Source organism: Pseudoliparis swirei, chromosome 11 (assembly GCF_029220125.1).
Source record: "Pseudoliparis swirei isolate HS2019 ecotype Mariana Trench chromosome 11, NWPU_hadal_v1, whole genome shotgun sequence".
Lineage (NCBI taxonomy): Eukaryota > Metazoa > Chordata > Actinopteri > Perciformes > Liparidae > Pseudoliparis > Pseudoliparis swirei.
Window position 1 is genome coordinate 17,466,199 of NC_079398.1, and position 19,506 is coordinate 17,485,704.

The following is a 19,506-nucleotide window of genomic DNA, read 5'->3' on the forward strand; positions in this document are numbered from 1 at the left end:
TTTGATGTCAGTAGTTAGTTCTTAATTGTTTAATTATTCGAGATTTAGGTAAAATAAAAGCTTTTTCTTTTAAATAAAACTTTTTAATTACATTTTTTTTAAACAAATTTAAAAACATATATATATATACACACACACAGACATAAAAAAAAAATATATATGTATATAATTGTTTGTTAATTTGTTCACAAATACAAATTAATTCAAATTCAAAAGATTTAATCAAAAGAAAAAGCTGAAACAATGTTACCAAAATAAGCAAAACATTTCGAATAAGGAAACAATAAAATAACTAAATACTCAGATGTGAGGTGAGTTTACTCATCCCTGGAAGTGAATAAAATAGTAAATAAGTACAAAAGAAAGCACTGAAAACAGAGATAAAGGTAAATGTTTATTAGTCATCAGCCGTTAGGAGGGACGGGTTTCTTGCGGTTGCATCTTTCAGTAAAAGTCCTCCACGTGTTCTTCAGGGCGACTCGGGCCATGAGCAAGGTGATGGTGAAGTTACGTCGGTACCATTCCCTGGAGAAGGAGGTTAGACACGTGGAGTCAGAACGACTTAAATATAAAATACAGTTTTATAAAAGAAGTTCAGCTCATTTTATTGTTTATAGTATTTCATGAAATGGTGGTAAATGGTAAAAAGATGAGGGAGTAAGGAAGGAGGCAGGGGACAGATATGAAGGAGACATGTACAAAGGTAAAGGAGCAAGGAAGGAGGCATGGTTAAGAGATGAAGGAGAGGAGACATGTACAAATGTGAGGGAGCAAGGAAGGAGGAAGGGGAAAGAGATGAAGGATATATGTACAAAGGTGAGGGAGCAAGGAAGGAGGTAGGGGAATGAGATGAAGGAGAAGAGACATGTACAAAGGTGATGGAGCAAGGAAGGGGAAAGAGATTAAGGATACATGTACAAAGGAGAGTGAACAAGGAGGAGGCAGGGGGAAGAAGTGAAGGAAAGGGAGCAAGGAAGGGGGCAGGGGGAAGATGTGAAGGAGAGGGAGCAAGGAGGAGGCAGGGGGAAGAGGTGAAGGAAAGGGAGCAAGGAAGGGGGAAGATGTGAAGGAGAGGGAGCAAGGAGGAGGCAGGGGGAAGAGGTGAAGGAGAGGAGACATGAAGTCGACTCACTTGTTATAATCTGCATGTCGCGTCTTGTTCGTGTCCAGAAAACTTTTGTAAAACACAGACATTTCTTCACTGTTCAGAGTTCTCCGGCGCCCTGAGGAGGGAGGAGACAAGGAGAGAGGAGAGCAGGCGAGGAGACACAGTAAGGACAACTTCTTAAATGTACTTCTTAAATCACCAGATTTCACACAAACATATTGTATTCTGGACGAAGGGAGGAAAGAAAGACAGAAAAGAAGAAAAAAGTACCAAATAAAAGTAAGAAAGGAAGAAGGGAATGGAGCAAGGAAAGGACAAATGGGAAGGAGATCAGGGAGAAGGAGAGAGACCGAAGGTAGGAGGGGGGAAAGGAAAGACAGAAAGGGAGAAAGTAAGGCTAGAATGGAGCAAGGGAGGAAACAAGGAAAGATGGAAGGATTGAAGGAAGGAGTGAGGAAGGGAGGTGAAGAGGCATGTGAAGAGGGAGGTGGGGGATAAAAGAGGAAGATGAAGGGAGATTAGGAGGAAGGAGAAGAGACAGAAGGAGGGAAGGAAGGGAGTGAAGAACGGATGGAGATGAAGGTGGGGGAGAAAGAGCGAAGGCAGAGGAAACAAGTTGAGGAAGGAAGAAAGGAAGGACAGAGAAAAAGAGACTAAACAGAGGAAGGAAAGGTGAGGAGGAGGAGATACAGGTGAGAAGGAAGGACGGAGGGAAAATAAAGATCAAGACGCATTTCAGACTTCAGCATTTAAATCATCTTTTTTTGTTAGAGTCTCATAAAACCAGGAATCTGTTCGATGGTATTGAATGAATCCAATAACAACAACAACAACAACACGTCCTCACCGTTCTCATCGCGCCCTGTCAAGCCCTTTGTGTTCAGTTGGGAGGAGATGAACGTCTCCTTTCCCTGCAGAGCATAAATATATATGTATTATTATTTATTTAAATCCAACAACACAGACGACTATTATTAAATAAATAAATCACAATTAAACAAACAAATGGATTCACACAAAGAAAATATGAAATATTCCACTTTCCTTATTGTCCAGAGAGACGATGTTAATTATAATAAATATCTATTTATTCACTCTTTCAATAAATATTAATATTTTTTAAGTCACACATTCACATAAAAAAAGAAAACAACAGTTTTGGACTTGTTTACTCGTTTTTGTTGTGCAGTGTTGTTCTCTGGTGGTTAAAGTAGGAACTGACATGCAACTTGATGCTAATGTCATACATGTAGGAGCCCTGTTGATCTTTGACCTCCATTGACAGGTCAGTATGTCATCCTGATAAACTGGAGTTGTTTTCCCGTTAACATTGAATGCATCACTTCTGTGAGCAGAATTAGTAAAGTAATCAAAAGAAAGGCGTCCACCTGGGTGAAGCTGATGTTCTGCCGGGTCCAGAAGTCGTGGTTCCAGTCCTCGGTGTCCTGTCTCAGGCGCCGGAGCCGTCCCTCCAGCTCAGACTCGTTCTGGGGGACGCGGTACACGATGGGCCTCATGTTAGAGAGACGGTCCGGGGGCCCGATCCAGTCATGGGTCTCACTGGCCGCTGGTCTGGAGGGAGACCTCTGCTGGGACACCAGGACCGCTTAGACGCTAGGCTACATTGGCTGCTACATTGTGTTATCAGCTACATTGTTGGCTACATTGTCTGCAGTTTTTGGGAACTCAGAGAACAAACCCACATTTTTCAGGTTCTGAAATCTCTCTTTGCCCTCACTACGGTGGCTCTGAGAGCTCAAAAAACCTGAAACGTAAAAAGAGATCTACCATTGCACTCCTTTAACACAGTCAGATGGATGTGGAAGCCCATACCCGCCAGTAAAATAAGAAAATAAGATGACAAATTAGCTGTGATAATAAGTCATAATTATGAGATGAGGATTACGAGATGAGAAAAAAGGAAAAATATATATATTTTTAATTATTCCACACTTTCTTCCTTTTCATAACATGTTGCATACATTACCAACAATGCAACTGTGCTCAGTTGGCAATTTAGGAGGGTTACAATTAAAATAAAGCTATAACCAACACACACACAAAAATATTCACCTTCTGAAGAGAAGAATAAATAAAGCTTACATTTATTTTTCAACTTATCGGAAGGGTGTGTTCATTGATTTAATGAATCATTTACATTAAAGAAAAAGTATTTACTTTATTATTTACACTATAATTGTTCCACTGATTGCCTTCTTTGAATACTGTAACTACTGTACTGGTATCACTGGTTCAGTCAGAGTCACTGGGGACAATTACATTTAATTATTAAAGCGTTCAATTAGAAAAGTATTTCTCGGGAAATACATCACAGTGGAAAAGTATATTTACACTGAAGTACAAGTTTGAGGTACGTGCATTTGTGTATTTGCATTGTATGCTAAATTTTAGACAAATAATGTAGTTATTTTTTTACTCCTACATTTATTTGACACTTCCGCTCCTAGATTTAAATGATTCATAAACATGAAACATATAATAATACTTATAATATTATAATAAATCCATTGTTTTACCAGTTACAACATTAAAACGAGGAGCACGTTGATTTTACTGCACAGTAAGTACTTATTTAAATATGTGTATATGGCGTAGTTACATACGAACCTTTAGTTTCTGGTGTTGTTGGGTTGCCAGTTTGGAGCTGCACATCCGCATATTCATCGCCGTCAGGCTGCGTACAGCGTGCAGGGCGAAAGGACTGAACGCCGCCGCCGCGCTCTTCGACGCCATCTTTAATTAACTGAACTAAACGGCTGTTGTCGAGGTGGAAAAAGCTCCAACCGACGCGGCGCGAGGCCTCTGGACGTTACTGTTGTCCTGCTTCAGGTCACTTCATGTCGGTGTCCTTCTGCAGCCAGCCACTCGGTCACGTGACTCTGCAACGAAAATATGCGCTCAAAAGATCCACCGGTGCAGCTCGGAGGCGGGGTTTCATCCCGAACTATTGACTTCTTCTTATGTATTATTTACTGTTATATACACTATACTACTTCTGTATATATATATATATATATACACATATGTATATATTCAAAACCAAAAACACATTATTATTAATAATATATATATAATTATTTCAATCTTTAAATATTACATTATTATTATTATACATATATATATGCCAAAAGAATTACATTAGTATTACTATTATATACATCATTTACAAAATTATCTAAAAGTATAACAATACAAATATGTTCGAAAACTCATACAGAAGAATACAATAATATATATATTATTGTATTCTTCTATATATATATATATATATAATTTGAAAACATCGTAGATAAAACAACAACATTAAAATGATTAATAATGTATTTTATATTTTTTGGGGTAATTTCAAAGCCAGTGTAATACCCGCCCTCGCCGATACGATCAAACGGCAAGACCCCGTTCACAAAATGGAGCGCACTACAGTATCGGTCATTGGACAACTAAAACTTGCGCTCCGTTAAAAGAAATCGAATTAAGTAAATCATCGGCAAAATGACACATGTATGAAGATCATACCACGTCAGTAGGAATTCACGACACGATAACTAAACGTCCACGAACATCTCGTAACCGTCGAGTAAAACAAACGCCGGTGAAACGGTTTGTATTCACCCGCAAACCAGCGAAGAAGAACTCCGCGCTAGTTCGCTCGCCTCAGCCGCTGGGAAAGTAACTCCTCGAAGGTAGCTAGGTAGGCTAATGTTTAGTAGCTTTAATCGGGGGAGAGGTGCGCACTTTTCCCCGCGACCTTTCAGATGGCTGTGCGCTGGCTCTGCAGGTAAGTGGGAACCAGGCGACGGGGCGGCGTTTGTACATTTAACACTCCGACAAAAGCCGTCGTTATCCGGGCCCCAAAAGGTGGGGCCCGAGTCAGGTGATCAGCCGGAGCTTAACGCGGCGACGCGGACGGACAATGGCGGCGACGCGCGGGCAACGGGGCGCGTGACCGGAGACAAAAAGGGCTTTCTTAAAATAGTTTTTATTGAAAGTGTTCAGTGAGATTTGTATTTATGAAGTAAGGGAGGGACTGTGGGAAGGGAGGGAGGATCGTCTGGAGGAGGAGGAGGAGTAGGCGTGTGTGTGTGTGTGTGTGAGTGTGTGAGGAGGAGGAGGAGGAGGCGTGCGTGTGTGTGTGAGGAGAAAACATTGGTTCGGCTCCTCATTTGGATGCCACTGGGCTCCACGACCCGCGCCGCTGCGGCCGATGGAAACGAGACACCCGAGAAAATGTGCGCGAATGTGTTCGGAGTTTTGAAAAGGTGAGACGTGGGTGTGCTCGTGTGTGACAGGTAGATTCTTCGAGTCGTGTTGCCTGTATGTGCATGCAGGATGACACACACACACACACACACACACACACACACACACACACACACATACACACAGCTGTGCCCAACACATTGGTTGCGTGTTGTTTGGTGACATAATGCGCAAAGGGACCGGCGGTGCATGCGCAGGAAAAGGTGCAGGGACGTTTTATTTTTAGGGTGTTGCACGTTTACCAGCAGCAGCAGCTTCATGATGTGTGACTCATGGGAGGAAGACTCTGACTAGCAACGCTAGTCTTAGCTTCATCACATCACACACCCCTTTCTATTTGAATGTCTTCTTCCTGTCTCTCCTGGATCAAATGGAGGGAGGAGGTGTTAGCTGAGCTCCTGTTAAATACTATCCAGCTCCGGCATGCGTCCATCACACTGTTATGGAAAAGCCCATAACGTGACCCGTCTCTTCCTATAAGTCTAATTGATACCGCGAATGAGTAAACGTCACATTGCGTTGGTCTCCGTCCTGACCGCCCGGCTCGTGGTGCTGAAGCTGTGATGTCACAGGTCACCTCCACGTCAACGTTTCTATCGTCTTCATTCCGGTAGACGAGAGGCTTGCGTTGAGATCGCGAACGCACCACTGATCGGGATCGGGCCCCCGGGCTCCGGAGAGGTCGGGGCCTCTCTGTGTGGGAAGTGACCGTTATTAACGTGGTCAGGAACTTCTCCCCAGCAAATCTAATCCAGTATTTGGTTATATTTCCCTTCACATTGCAGCTGTGATGTCATAGATGTTGTATCGTACGCTGCAGTAGTGCGTGTGATGTCATAGATGTTGTGTAGTACGCTGATACCGAAGTAGTGGACCTGGAGGGTGGAGGGGGTGACGATGGAGCCATCAATGTGGAGAGAAGGTCTGGACTGAGGGAGTTTAGGGCCGATGAGTATTTCAGATTTATTGCAGTTGAGTTTGAGAAAGTTCTGTTGCATCCGTGATTTATATCAGTGAGATGGGAGGAGAAGTAGAGTGGGGGATAAGGTGATGCTCATTTAGGAGAAGTAGAGTGGGGTGTCATCAGCGTGTAGATCGGATGAGTTGTCCAAGGGGAAGGATGTAAAGGATGAAGCGGACCCAGCACAGAGCCTTGGGGGACACCGTGCGGGACTGGAGAGGTGGAGGCTTTACGGTTGTTTCTGGCAATGAATTGATGTCGGTCAGAGAGATGTGAGGTGAACCAGGAGAGGGCAGCGCCAGTTATGCCACGAGTACTGGAGAGGTGGAGGAGGATGGAGTGGTTGATGGCGTCAAAAGAGGATGAGGATGGTGAGGAAGCCAGAGTCAGCCGGATTGGAAGTGTTCGTAGAGATGATGGAGATCGAGGTGAGACTTGAGTTGTGATGCAACAGCTTTCTCAAGGACTCTGGACAGCAAGGGGAGGAGATGGGCCGAGTTGATGATGTTAGTGATGAGAGAGGAGAGGGAGGGGGGGGGAGGGGGTCACGGGCTCAGGTGGAGGTCTTCATGCTGGAGGCTATGGGGGAGAGAGAGGTCTGTTTCAGTGGTAGAACTGAATGATGACAAAGTGGATTGAAAGTCAGGGAGGGTCATGTTGAGGGGTGGTGTCCATGGGCTTGAGGAGTAAACAGGAACGCGGTTGTGTGTTAAGTGCTGTCAAAGCCACTGGTTGACATTCAGAGCGCGCTGCAGACATCGACACATCCCACCGCTTTCATTTGGAATAAACCGTCATTCAGAATATCCAAAAGGAATAAAGTGGTAACCATTGACTGTTCTTGTTCCAACCTTCGCTTCACGCTGCCCCTCCGTCTCCTCAGCCTGTTTGGGAAGCCCTTTGATGGTGGCAAGAGGATGGACCATGGCGTCCCCCAGCAGCAGCACCCGGCGGAGCAGCAGCAGCACCCCGCCATGATGCGTCTGTACGAGGTGCACAAGGAGGTGGCGTCTCTGGGGCCCCAGGTGTGCAACTTCAGCGGCCTGCAGGCGGAGCGCGACTACAAGCGCCTGGAGCGCGAGCTGACGGCGCTGCTGCTCGCCGTGGACCAGGTGGACACGGAGGGGAGGGCGGAGCTGCAGGGGGCGCGCAAGCGGGCGGCGCAGGAGGTGGAGGGCCTGCTGCGCTACCTGGAGGAGAACGCCACCCACCCGTCCCGCGGCGCCATCGAGGAGCTGAGCGACGAGGCGCGGCGGCTGGTGGACGAGCGCGTGGTGGCGCCGCAGCGCTCCGGCGGCGCGCCGGAGATCAACGACGAGCTGGTGGAGGCGCTGCAGGTGATGGTGCTGAAGCTGACGCAGGTGAAGACGGAGGGCCGCGTGCCGCTGCGCAAGGCGCGCTACCGGGCGCTCACGCGGCTGTGCGCCGTGCAGGCCGTGGTGGAGGGCCGCACGCCGCAGCAGACGCTGTCGCTGCCGCTGCCGGGCGACACCCACCGGGCCGTGCACCGCATCAACCAGGTGATGGCCAAGGTGAGCGTGGCGCGCGGCCACCTGGTGGCGCTGCTCATGGGCCTGAGCGGCCGGGACAGCTGCGCCCACTTGAACCGCCTCCTCACGGAGATGCAGGCGGAGCTGGACGCCATGGACGTGTCCGGCAACGCGGCCATCAGGAACTACAGGAAGCAGGTGGTGGAGGAGATCAACGGGCTGCTGAAGCACCTGGACCTGGAGGGGGAGGGGGAGGACACGCGCAGGTACGAGTCTTCCTCTCATTTGGGATTCATCCGCCTGGTTCAGCTCTCGAGCTCCGAAAGTTTCTCCCATCAGGAAGTGCCATGTCAACATTTTGTCTCCTCTGAAGTCGTTGCCCACGGTGTGATTGTGCGTCAGCTGCACAGGCACCACCGATACTCTACTAATAATAATAGTATTAATAATACGCCTACCTAGTGCTATGTAGAAGTACCTCTCACATGTTTGTCTTGGGGATTCTGTTATGGGTTTAAAAACCAGTCTGCACCAAAGATTTACATTTTAATGGATACAAAATAAATTTTTTTAATTTTTTTATTGCCGCTATTAGAGGAAACACATTTTACATTTCCAGTTGGTTCAAATATGGAAAAGCTGACCAAAAAAAATAGTTAAAAGGGAACAAAAAGTTTGCTTCTGAAGGAACGTTGCGCTCCAGTTGAGTTGAGGCTCCAGGTTTTGACGAGAAAGGAGAATGCGTGAAATTAAACAAAGAACTATATTCCTGGTTCTGCTGCATCGATTTTAATCGACCTTTCATCCAGCATGAGAAAACCCACTAAATTAGTTATTTTAAGTTAAATAAATAACTTCAATCAACATCATTTCTCATCCGTCATATCTTGATGTCGTAAAATGTCCATGTTGTGATTTGGACCCCACACTCGCGGCTCCTGTGTCCTCAGGTACGACCTGGGGCAGAACGAGTCCATCCGTGAGATCGAGGCGGTGCGCGCCCACGTGTCCCACCTGCGGGACGGCGTGCTGCGGCACTGCGTGGCGGGCGACCTGAGCTTCAGGCCCAAGGCCGAGCTGCAGGGCCTCCTCACCCACCTGGACCAGGTGGACACGGCCAAGAACCCGTGCATCCGAGAGGCCCGGCGCCGCGCCGTGGTGGAGGTCCAGGCCATCATCACCTTCCTGGACCTGCGCGAGGCGCTGACGCGCCGCCAGCCGGGCCCCGCCGAGCTGCCGGCGCACCGCGCCGTGTGGCTGGTCCTGGGGAGCCTCTCGGACCTGCAGGCCCAGGCGCTCGCCTTCAACGGCCGGCGGGTCGACAAGAGCTACATCCTGCTGGAGGAGCTGCTCACCAAGCAGCTGCTGGCGCTGGACGCCGTGGACCCGCAGGGCGACGACAACACCAAGATGGCGAGGAAGCAGGCGGTGAAGTTCGCCCAGAACATTCTCAACTACCTGGACATGAGGACGGACGGGTGGGAGTACTGAGAGGGGGAGGAGCCAGATGAGTGTAAATAAACAACAAACAAACCCAGACTGGTACCGTATCATTCCACGGGCTGTAGATATGGACTCAACATACCCAGAATGCACTGCAGCAGCGCTTTTTCTTTTGTCTCTCGGCTGAGAAGAACACGGAACTCCTTCTGGGAAAACTTGAGATCCTTTGAGCGCTTGTTACGATTTCTGTCTAAATCTCCCAGATATGCGTCTGTTGTTTGGTGTGTGTGTGTGTGTGTGTGTGGTTGTTGAACCCTGCAGCCCTGTAATCATGCCTGTGAAGTGGGCGTGTCCTCCAGACTGCATTGATATTGATGAAGAGGGCGTGTCCTCAAGAATGCATTGATAAAGTGGGCGTGTCCTCCAGACTACACAGGATGTTTGAGGCCCCTCCCCCCCTTAGCTGTCTGTCTGTACATGTTGTGACTTCCTGTGATCCACTCGCCTGTAAATGGATCAGGTTTTTTATTCAGAGATGGAAGAGGAGGAATCTTTTTGCTGCTGCTGTTATTTGTTTCTACTGCTTTATAGTGGAGAAGTGACTGAAGAAGAGGATGAAGAGGGGTGATGTGTGGAAGAGAGAACCCCAAAAATCTCTGTGCCTTTATTTTCCCTCGAGAAGGAATTTGCACTTCTCGTCAGAAATTGAGGCTCTTTCGAAAACACAAACAAACAAAATGAGGGACAGGTGAGGCCAACAATAATAAAAATAACGAGTCACATTGAGCTTTTCACAACAACAACAAGTTGTTATCATTACTGATTCACTTCCCAGCTTTCTGCTCAACTCAGTTAAAACATTATTTTTTTGTTTTGAGATTAATTCAAATATATTTAATATATTGAGAATAGTACTGAAGTGCAGTCTTTAGGTACTTTCAGTATGTACATTTCTCCTATTAAACGTTTTACTCCTCTACATTTATATAATATTTAATTTGCAGTCCCTGATTATTAATACAAACTGATACATTCTGATGTATTATTCCAGATTAAACTACGCAGCAGTATTTTAAAGCAATTTAAATTATCTTATTTATTCTGAACGGAGCCGTTCTGCATCGGGAGAACTTCAAGTCGACTTTGATGCGAGAACATTGAATGAAGGACTTTTACTTTTAAACAAATTAGTTTCTAGAGTTTCTATTTAAATTTATGATTTCATGGATTCATTGTTGAGAAGAAAAATGAAGAATATCACCAGATTTATGTTTTAATAGAATTAAAAGTAAAGAAAGTCGACTCCTTCAAATACCGTTCATAAAATAACTTTTCTCCACCCGGACGTCTTGGATTCCCCCCCCACACACACACACACACACACACACATTGAATGTTTCGTTTGTTTTCATCAGACCAAAGTTTGACTGAATCTGTTTGAGGAGCCGGTTGCACCAGCTGACGTAGCACATATCTGAGGTACTTATACCTCCGTTAAATGTTATTTAACTATTTTATTTCACTACGTATATTTATAACAGCTTTGGTAACGTTTCACTGGAAGATTGTAATGCACAAAACGTGCAATAAGTTTATGAAATATGATCCATTTCGACACTAAACTAGTATTCTAAGTGAAAGAATGATCCAGCGTTCATATTTATATTCATGATTATGACCAAATAGAATCCCATAATATGCTACAACACTTGCTCCACATTGAGTACTTTATCTTAGTTGCTAATAATGCAACTTTACGTTTGACTAATTTTTAATGCAGAGCTTGAACTTGAGTATTTCTACACTTATTAATACTTTTTCTTTAGTATATTTTAATACTTCTTCCACCACTGAATTAATGTTAAACCTCTTGAAATAAAACATTTTTTTGACAGAGCCAGGTTTGCAGTTGCCCCTTTTCCAATCTTAATGCTAAGCTAATTTAGCAGGCTGCTAACGGTAGCTTCCTATTGAACGTGAAGACCCCCGAGAGACGCGTCTATCTTCTCGGCTGACCGTTGGCAAGACAGCCAACAGGAGTAATGTACAAAATGTCAAACTATTCCATTTAATTATGTTTTAGCAACTTTTAGCTGGTGCAACATGGCGCTCCATCCAGCTGCCGATCCTACGACGCAGGAAGAAGGTTGATTGTTTAAATGTGGCGAAATATATGAAAAAGAAAGAAAAAAGATGATTTTAGAAAGTAAAAGCACCAGAAAGGAGACAATTAACTTCCTGAGCTTCAGCTGAAGGTCGTTTTATTTAAAGCTTTTCTTACTGTTCCTGAGTCGCTGTGGTTTTTTGCTGATTCGCTGTTCTCACAGAAACGTGTTCTGTATCAAAAGGTTATTGCATCTGATTTATTTTCTGAAGTCGCCTTTAGCTGCATTGATTGTTCGGCTTCTGCTGCTTCTTCAGACGCGCTTGTACAAATAAAAATAAAAGCACACAGACTGAAAACAAACCCAAAAAAAACAAGGTTGTGTGAATGCTCCTGGATGGTTGTTTTGAATTTGTATTCCCACTGCAAAATAAAGACGGCGTGTCTTGATCAGTGTTTTATGTTAGTGTGTTTTTATTATTATTTAAATACTGCACTTGAAGGCATAGAATCGAACGTGTGACCTCACACCAACCAGATGCATCCTCAGTCCATCTAACCATTTAACCCTTGTGTTGCCTTAGGGTCATTTTGACCCGAATCAATATTACACCCTCCCCCCGCTTTAGGATTAATTTGACCCCATTCAATGTTTAATGTCGGTGTTCTTTCGGTAGTCAACAAACAAACATAAAGTGCCTCACACTTAAACTTGGAAAACAATATTAATTCTAATAATTTTCTGGAGGTTTTAATTGCTGGCGTCAAATTGAACCCAAAGGGTAAAATATGTTAGTAAATATAAAGGTAACAGGAGGGTGAAACATTAAATCGGGTCAAAATGACCCAAAGGCGGGGGGAGGGTGTAATATTGATTCGGGTCAAAATGACCCTAAGGCAACACAAGGGTTAAAAAGTTAATAAACTTAATAAATAAAGATGCTGATGAAGACCATGCACCACAATAGAAAGTTCCAGAACCAGCCTGGTAGACATTAAGGAGGAAACACGATATGAAGGAAGTATTGCAGTTTTTATACTTATGCAGTATTTTAGTATCTGGGGCGACATTCCTGTTTTACAGTTTGTCGCCAAATAAATATATTAATAAAAATATGTATATATATGTAAATATATTTTATATATTTTTTTATAAATACATATTTACATTTTTTTAATATATATGTATATAAATCCGTGAAATTGATCTTTAAATTGGTTTATTGTGCCTTTTTCACAAATTAGTTAAATTCAAAATACGAGTGAAGGGAGGTGGATAGAGAACCTGGAGCCATAATTATTAAATATTATATTATATTGGGTTTTTTAATTATTGGAAAATATGAAATATTGCAATCTGCTACCTCACCACTAGAGGCCACCAAATACTACACACCGCTCCTTTAAGAGGCGCTGGATTATTTGATATTTGATTATCATGTTTATTATTAACCTAGTTATCAAATTATTAATAACACTTAAATACCAGTTTATGCCAACACCCCAGCTCCATAATAATAGAACAATGAAGAAGATGAATAAACTGAATGAATGAAGTTCACATTGTGCTTCTGACTTAAAGCTGTTTAAAAAGCATCCGGTAGAGAAAATTTCAAAATAAAAGTAACAGCAAAGTAACTAAAGCCATCAGATGATTGTGAGGGAGTAAAATCAATCCACATATTTGGAGTAGAAGCAGAAAAATACATGAGATTAAAATACTGAAGGATAAATATTTTAAATCCTTTAAATAGATCAGATGACGTCAGCAGAGAGAGAACAAAAGAGAGGAAAAGCTTCAAAATAAAAGCATACCTCCAAGAGCTCGTGTGACCTCTTCCCTTAACGCAGTCACACGTCACGTGGGTCGTCCTGCCTCACATTCGGCCAGCAGACGGCGCCACGTGCCCGTCGCTGCCGGTCAGGAAGCTGCAGCAGGGCGGAAGGGATGAGCCGCTCTGGGCGAGGCTCCAGCCTCGGGCATGCGCATGCGCACACACGATGGACGACGAAAATATTTTAAAAATGTAAATAGATATTTCTTTGACCTCGTTGTAGCCGATGTTCTGCTGTATGCTCTGGAGCAGGGAGCACATTAGCACATCTCTGATAAAATGATGACTCATTTGAATATTAAAACATAGAATTCCTGTGATAAAATAATCCTTACAGTAAACAAACAAGTGGGGAGGTTTCAAAATGTATTCCTTGAAATGTTGACCCCATTGACCTCTCGTGTCTTCCCTTGATTTAACCTGTACACCCATTTAAAGAGACAGTGTCAGATATTGACAGCCTGATTATCACAGTAGAACATCTGTAGTTATCTCTGCTCTCTGAACCGTGTCATTAGATGGCGTCACAAGAAAACCCTTATTATAACCAGAGGACCGCAGGAGGACGTGCAGAGATGAGGAGGAGATGGGGAAGCAGTGTTTCTCCTGACCTGCAGAGAAACGGATGAATCACGGTCTGAAAAACTATGAATAAACCAGTGTGTGTGTGTCTGTGTGTATGTGTCTGTGTCTGTGTGTGTGTGTGTCTACTATGCACAGAGTAAAAATAGACACGAGAGGAGAGCGGTGCAGGGAAGAACAGAGATGAAGGGAGGACATTGTGTGTGTGTGTCTGTGTGTGTGTGTGTGTGTGCGTGTGTGTTATATCATGCAGAATGCAGCAGGGTCTCTGGAGCTGTGCAGCGCTGCAGAAACAGACCCGTTATGTAACCCAGAGCCTCTTTTCATTGGCCAAGAAAGAGGCCGACATCGATTCAGGAACGGAGGGGTTAAAAATTATGTTTTTTTAATATTCTGTGTGACCTCTGAGGGACGACGTCCTTCTTTGATAGCGTGATCACGATGGTCATCATCCATGTGCCAGAAATACAGACAGAACATGCTTGTTTCATGTGATTATGCAACATTGTTAGATTCTTACAACCCAAAATGTTCAAGATCCTCTGAAACATCAACGCTGTCTTGTTTTGTTGTTATTCTATTTCCTTTTTAATATTTAAAGCTGCATTCTCTCTCCTGACCACCAGGGGTCGACTCCTCTGGTTGTATCGAAGTATATGCTTCATGTGTTAAAGCTGCATTCTCTCTCCTGACCACCAGGGGTCGACTCCTCTGGTTGTATAGAAGTCTATGCCTCATGTGTTAAAGCTAAATACCGTGAGAAGACGTTTTAGTTTTGAGGGTTTTAAACGGGGTTTTCAGGGTCTTCAGGGTCAGTGGAGGTCTGGCTCTGGTCTGAGGTCCATCTGTCTGCTGGAATCCTTGGACTGGTACCCAAGCTCTGGTTCTGGACCCCAGCTGCAGGCTCAGGGCCCTGTGAGGGTTCAGTGCTCCTCCAGCTGGAGGAAAGAGGCTTGAATTATGAATCAAAGGCTCCTCCTTCATGTTGCCTGGTTCAGATAGTTGACCGACATATTATTAAAAGTATGTGACCTACATGTGTCCTCCATCATGTGACACCCTTTATATCCTGAAGAATTCAGTAATTAACCTTTAAAAAACATTATCAACATTGACATGTGTTGTAATTGAGACTGAAGATGCTTTAAATGCGACTAGAATAATGAATCAGGATACATTGTGCATTAAATATTAAAACACTGATCTTTCTAGGTGATGTGTTCAAGGTCCTCTGTTTTTTGTCGGTAGGCGACGGCCCGGGTGTATATATTTGGCCGGTTGCCACGGCGACAGCCTGCAGATATCGTTGCCGCGTGTCTCCACTCCCAGGTACAGCTCACTCTGAAGCGAAGTGCAAAGGGGGCATTACCTAACGGGATGCAAGCCCCGCCCCCCCCCCCTCATGAGAGCAAAATGGCTGTTGCATTGCACTTCCTGTGCGTTGATGCACACAGAGCAGGTGGAGGAGCCATGAAGAGAAACAAGAAGCTTCCCACTCAGAGGAGGAGAAGGAACCTTTAATAATGTTTTAAAGAACCTTTAATAATGTATTAAAGAACCTTTAATAATGTGAAAGTGCATGAGAACAGGAAGTTTGAGCATCCTGAACGTGGTGGAAGGTCGTACGTCGGGTAAAGGTCGTCTGAACAACCAGGAAGTGAAACTAGTCCCTCCTCCTTCTGGCTCACGAGGTGACCTTTATGACAGACTAGTGGACAGACGTGGAATGACACGCTCTCTGAGGAGTTTTGGTTCTCCAGATCACTTCCTGTATTTCTGCTCAGCGCTAAATGAGCTGCTGAAGAAAGAGAAGAAGAAGAAGGAGAAAGAAGAAGAATGAGAAGAAGAATGAAAAGAAGATGGAGAAGGAGAAAGAGAAGAAGGAGAAGAAGAAGAAGAGTAGCTCATGAAAGTCTAAATGTGGGAAACATAATTATTTATATGAAGAGGATCAAAAGTTTCTGAAGACGCACAAACAAGTTCAAAGTTCAAAAGAAACTTTATGTCAACGTCTCGGCTCCTCTCACAGGAAAGAGCCACGCCATGATGATGATAGCTTTTTCTGACAAAAGCACAAAGCTCTGATGCTTCCAGATGCCCCTGAATGCATCGCGTGGTGACTCAGATGCTTTCTGCACGCGCTCGGGAGGAAAATATAGAAATGTGGTTTTAACGTGTGGCTTCAGGGGCTTTAAATGTGGATGTGTTGATGCACTTGAGGGTAAAATAAAGAGATCGACTATAGTGGTGCAGAAGGGGGCGGAGCCAGAGGGCAAAGACTTACCGACTGGTCTCCTCCTCCTCTCTGCCGAGCAACCAGAGAGGAGGTGGAGACCAAAAACAGAGCAAAAAGAGACAAAATATTGGAGAATATAAAAGAACAATAAAAAAAGCAGTAAAAGCTGCTGCTGTAAATCAATAAAAGATCAATGTCATCAAACTTCCTCACGTGATGCATTCAGGGACAATAGGAGACAGAGGAATGCTGTTCAAGGTCAATGTAAGCCAGCTGAACACTGAAAAACACGTGAAGGAAATCCCTTCTGTAATTTATGTTCTTATTTTATATTTGAAATACTTTAAAGCTGTTTCAAGGTCGTCTGCTGGTGGAAATAAAAACTCAAGTCTCAGTTCTCGTGACCGTTAAATCCTGTTTTCTTATCTCAAGGTCGAGTCTCATATCGCCGGTTATGACTTTAACTTCCTCAATGACGAGTGCCTGAACGCGTCACGTCCCCAGCAGCCAATCAGGGCGCCTGCTGGCTCTGATTCATATTCACCTGATAAACACGTTAAAGGGGACGTTGATATGCTTTAGAGAGTAAATATGACTCATAAACAGGCTTACAACATCAATTAGGTGATTGATTATTTCACTCTTTCTTATCTTAATTTCTTATGATGCATCGTCTATTTTATTTATTTAGTTTGTTTATTAATTTGATATTTATAGCCCTGTTTATGAGTCATATTTACTCTCTTAAGCCTGTTTATGAGTCATATTTACTCTCTAAAGCCTGTTTATGAGTCATATTTACTCTCTAAAGCCTGTTTATTAGTCATATTTACTCTCTTAAGCCTCCTTCACTCTGGTCAGAACACAGGATTCATTTCCAGATCTGCACAAACTGTAACAAAGACTCGTCTGACGGGTCGATGACGTCAGAGAACAAAAGCCAGACAAGTCTCCCCGATAACCTCCTCCACCCCTCCCCTCCCCCTCCCCCACCAGGCAGCAGACTCAGACACTTCCTTTCTGCAGATTGAAGGATCCACACAGCAGCTGATTGTAGTTCTGCTTCCACAACCAGGTCATACTAAGAAAGAGAAGAATAACTTGTCTTTACTCATGGAGTCTGAACTTTACTCAAGGAAGAGAACAAAAAGTAAAATTATGCAAAATTCATTTATTTAATACAATTGAAGATGATTTATTGATTTATTAGTGCATTAATCAGATTATAACTGCAGCTTCTTACTCCTTTGAGCTCTAGTCCTGAATACTCAACCAGTCTGATGCCTTCTAACAACAAAATAATGAGATATTAAATACATTAATACGATACTAAAATAGATTTATGGATCATTAAGTTTCTTGTTTAAACACCACAGAGTGTCTCTTGACGGTTTCTCCAGCGTTGCCCTTGAACACAACAGCCTCTCTTCCCAACATCCCATAATGCCTCCCAGTGTTACCACTGAGGAGCCCAGTGTGAGCCGGCTGGCCCGACGCCAACCCGTCCATTAAGGAGGACGAGCAGCGCCTCGCTGATTAAACCGCCATTGTTGTGTCCCCCCTAAGCCACCCACACACACCCCCACCCCCACCCACACCCACACACACACACACACACACACACACACACACACACACGATTGGTGGAGAAGAGGGTGGCGTTGGTTCTAATGAGGCCGGTTCCCAGGGAGCTCAGTGGAGGAAACGGTCAAACTTTAATTATATATAAAAACATTATTTTTAAAAATAAAAACATTATTTCATCCAAACTTTCGACTTTCCCCGTTTATGAATCACGTAAATCCCCCAAAATAAACTTACATTTGAAGATTATTTCATCTGTTCCGGTTTTAGCAGCTAAAAATACAAAATGAACGTAAATAAAAATCCAGCTCCAGCAGCAGCAGCTCGGTCACTAAGCTAACCGCGGCTAGCTCCATCTTTACAGCTACGACTCGGACTTCCTGTGTCCACTTTGGAGGCCCGACACGCCCCCCACAGAGACAGAGACACGCCCCCACAGACACCCCCCCACATAGACAGAGACACACCCCCACAGAGACAGAGACACGCCCCCACAGACAGAGACACGCCCCCACAGAGACACACCCCCACAGAGACAGAGACACGCCCCCACAGAGACAGAGACACGCCCCCACAGAGACAGAGACACACCCCCACAGAGACAGAGACACACCCCCACAGAGACAGAGACACGCCCCCACAGAGACAGAGACACGCCCCCACAGAGACAGAGACACCCCCCCACATAGACAGAGGCACGCCCCCACAGACAGAGACACCCCCCCACAGAGACAGAGACACGCCCCCACAGAGACAGAGACACGCCCTCTCACCCTCCTCAGACGCTCAGCTCAGGACTCTGGAGGTGGAGCTGCTTAGGAAGAGGATCTCCAGCAGATCAGAAGCTATTTGTGTCGTCGGCCCGGAGCAGATCAGGATCCTTCAGGGTCCGTCAGAGGAGCTCGTTATGAAACGTGCTCAACACCTGCTCACATACCTGTATGTGGTCTTGGGCTCACCTGGTTCTGTAACCAGACTTCTGTTGTGTGTTTCCATGGTAATTATGGGATGTATTCTGTGGTCACCAGGCAGCGTGTCAGGTTGCCGAGTGCGTGTTTGTCTTTGTGAGCGTACCTGGTTGATTGTTCACCTTGAGGAACTTGAAGGTCGCCTTCAGTTAAACACGATACAGAAACACAGCTTTGATTCACGGGTCATGATCAACATGCATTGTGGGAGTTGTAGTGTAAGGTCACTGTAGAGCAGCATATACTTACATCCTAAGACGGTCATGTGACTTTAAAGCCGTCGCGGACCACGGAATGACGTGGCGGACCGGATTCGGCCCACGGGACTCGAGTTTGACACCTGTGGTGTGAACAGACTCATCTTTAGAACTCACTGGGAACATGTCATGTCTGCTGGAGAGTTGTTACTCAATTGTCTCGTCTAGACATGTTGGCAAAGGACCCACAACCAGCCGGCGAACACGTCGCTGTATCAATTAAAACCACAGAAGAGACTCAGAGATCATTAGATCTATTCTAGACCATCGTCTTTTTTTTTTTTACACACACACACACTCTTTGGTAAACAAACTTTAAAGTGGAGTTTAGATTCTTTGAGGAGAAACTGGATCGTCTAAAAAAAAAACTCGATGAAAATCTGTGAATTCTGGATCTATGATTAGAATTGGTTCTTCTTTTCATGAGTTTACTTCCTGCTCTATAGCATTATGCAACACACACACACTTTTATAACCTCGGTAAGCCCCTGGGGGGGATTAGAACATTAACAGGTCCCTGAATGCAGCAGGAGGAACTGACAGAAGTCAGGTGAGAAGAATAAACAACACCTGATTTAAGGAGATATTATCAAACTGAACATCTGAAAACAGGAAACCTCTGTGGCCTAAAATAAAAGCTGTGAAGATGATGATGAT

General features: G+C 44.5%; 2 protein-coding genes and 1 long non-coding RNA gene across 7 annotated transcripts; 1 reads left to right on the forward strand and 2 right to left on the reverse strand.

The window, feature by feature from the left end:
* Positions 1-381: 381 nt before the first annotated feature.
* Positions 382-5,045, reverse strand: LOC130201559 (cytochrome c oxidase assembly factor 8). 3 transcript variants are annotated; one of them, XM_056426625.1, is made up of 6 exons: positions 4,865-5,045; positions 3,737-4,008; positions 2,497-2,694; positions 1,956-2,019; positions 1,133-1,223; positions 382-525 (listed from the first exon to the last, which is right to left on the reverse strand). In XM_056426625.1, the coding sequence occupies exons 2-6, from the start codon at positions 3,860-3,862 to the stop codon at positions 405-407; spliced, it is 600 nt and encodes a 199-aa protein (XP_056282600.1). In that variant the 5' UTR covers positions 3,863-4,008; positions 4,865-5,045; the 3' UTR covers positions 382-404. The 3 variants fall into 3 exon arrangements, with proteins under 3 accessions (XP_056282600.1, XP_056282598.1, XP_056282599.1); XM_056426623.1 differs by lacking the exon at positions 4,865-5,045 and adding an exon at positions 4,742-4,843; XM_056426624.1 differs by lacking the exon at positions 4,865-5,045 and adding an exon at positions 4,646-4,736.
* On the forward strand, positions 4,817-11,843 carry bag5 (BCL2 associated athanogene 5). Of its 2 annotated transcripts, none has more exons than XM_056426621.1 (3): positions 4,817-4,907; positions 7,234-8,106; positions 8,791-11,843. In XM_056426621.1, exons 1-3 carry the CDS (start codon positions 4,885-4,887, stop codon positions 9,329-9,331), a joined length of 1,437 nt encoding a protein of 478 aa, XP_056282596.1. In that variant the 5' UTR covers positions 4,817-4,884; the 3' UTR covers positions 9,332-11,843. The 2 variants fall into 2 exon arrangements, with proteins under 2 accessions (XP_056282596.1, XP_056282595.1); XM_056426620.1 differs by lacking the exon at positions 4,817-4,907 and adding an exon at positions 5,256-5,388.
* A 5,826-nt stretch (positions 11,844-17,669) lies between these two features.
* LOC130201745 (uncharacterized) lies at positions 17,670-18,930 on the reverse strand. 2 transcript variants are annotated; one of them, XR_008833247.1, is made up of 4 exons: positions 18,842-18,930; positions 18,584-18,735; positions 18,398-18,504; positions 17,670-17,897 (listed from the first exon to the last, which is right to left on the reverse strand). It is a non-coding gene; the product is annotated as an uncharacterized LOC130201745 (long non-coding RNA). The 2 variants fall into 2 exon arrangements; XR_008833246.1 differs by having other exon boundaries at positions 18,398-18,735.
* Between the last annotated feature and the right edge of the window lie 576 nt (positions 18,931-19,506).

Excerpts from the sequence above, each read along its gene's own strand:
- LOC130201559 (XM_056426625.1), bottom strand. The coding sequence starts at position 3,862 with ATGGCGTCGAAGAGCGCGGCGGCGGCGTTCAGTCCTTTCGCCCTGCAC. Across the intron at positions 2,695-3,736 it reads AACAACACCAGAAACTAAAG|AGGTCTCCCTCCAGACCAGC; the intron begins GTTCGTATGTAA and ends GTGTCCCAGCAG. Across the intron at positions 1,224-1,955 it reads GACAGGGCGCGATGAGAACG|GGCGCCGGAGAACTCTGAAC; the intron begins GTGAGGACGTGT and ends CTCCCTCCTCAG.
- bag5 (XM_056426620.1), top strand. The coding sequence starts at position 5,297 with ATGCCACTGGGCTCCACGACCCGCGCCGCTGCGGCCGATGGAAACGAG. Across the intron at positions 5,389-7,233 it reads GTGTTCGGAGTTTTGAAAAG|CCTGTTTGGGAAGCCCTTTG; the intron begins GTGAGACGTGGG and ends CCGTCTCCTCAG. Across the intron at positions 8,107-8,790 it reads GAGGGGGAGGACACGCGCAG|GTACGACCTGGGGCAGAACG; the intron begins GTACGAGTCTTC and ends CTGTGTCCTCAG.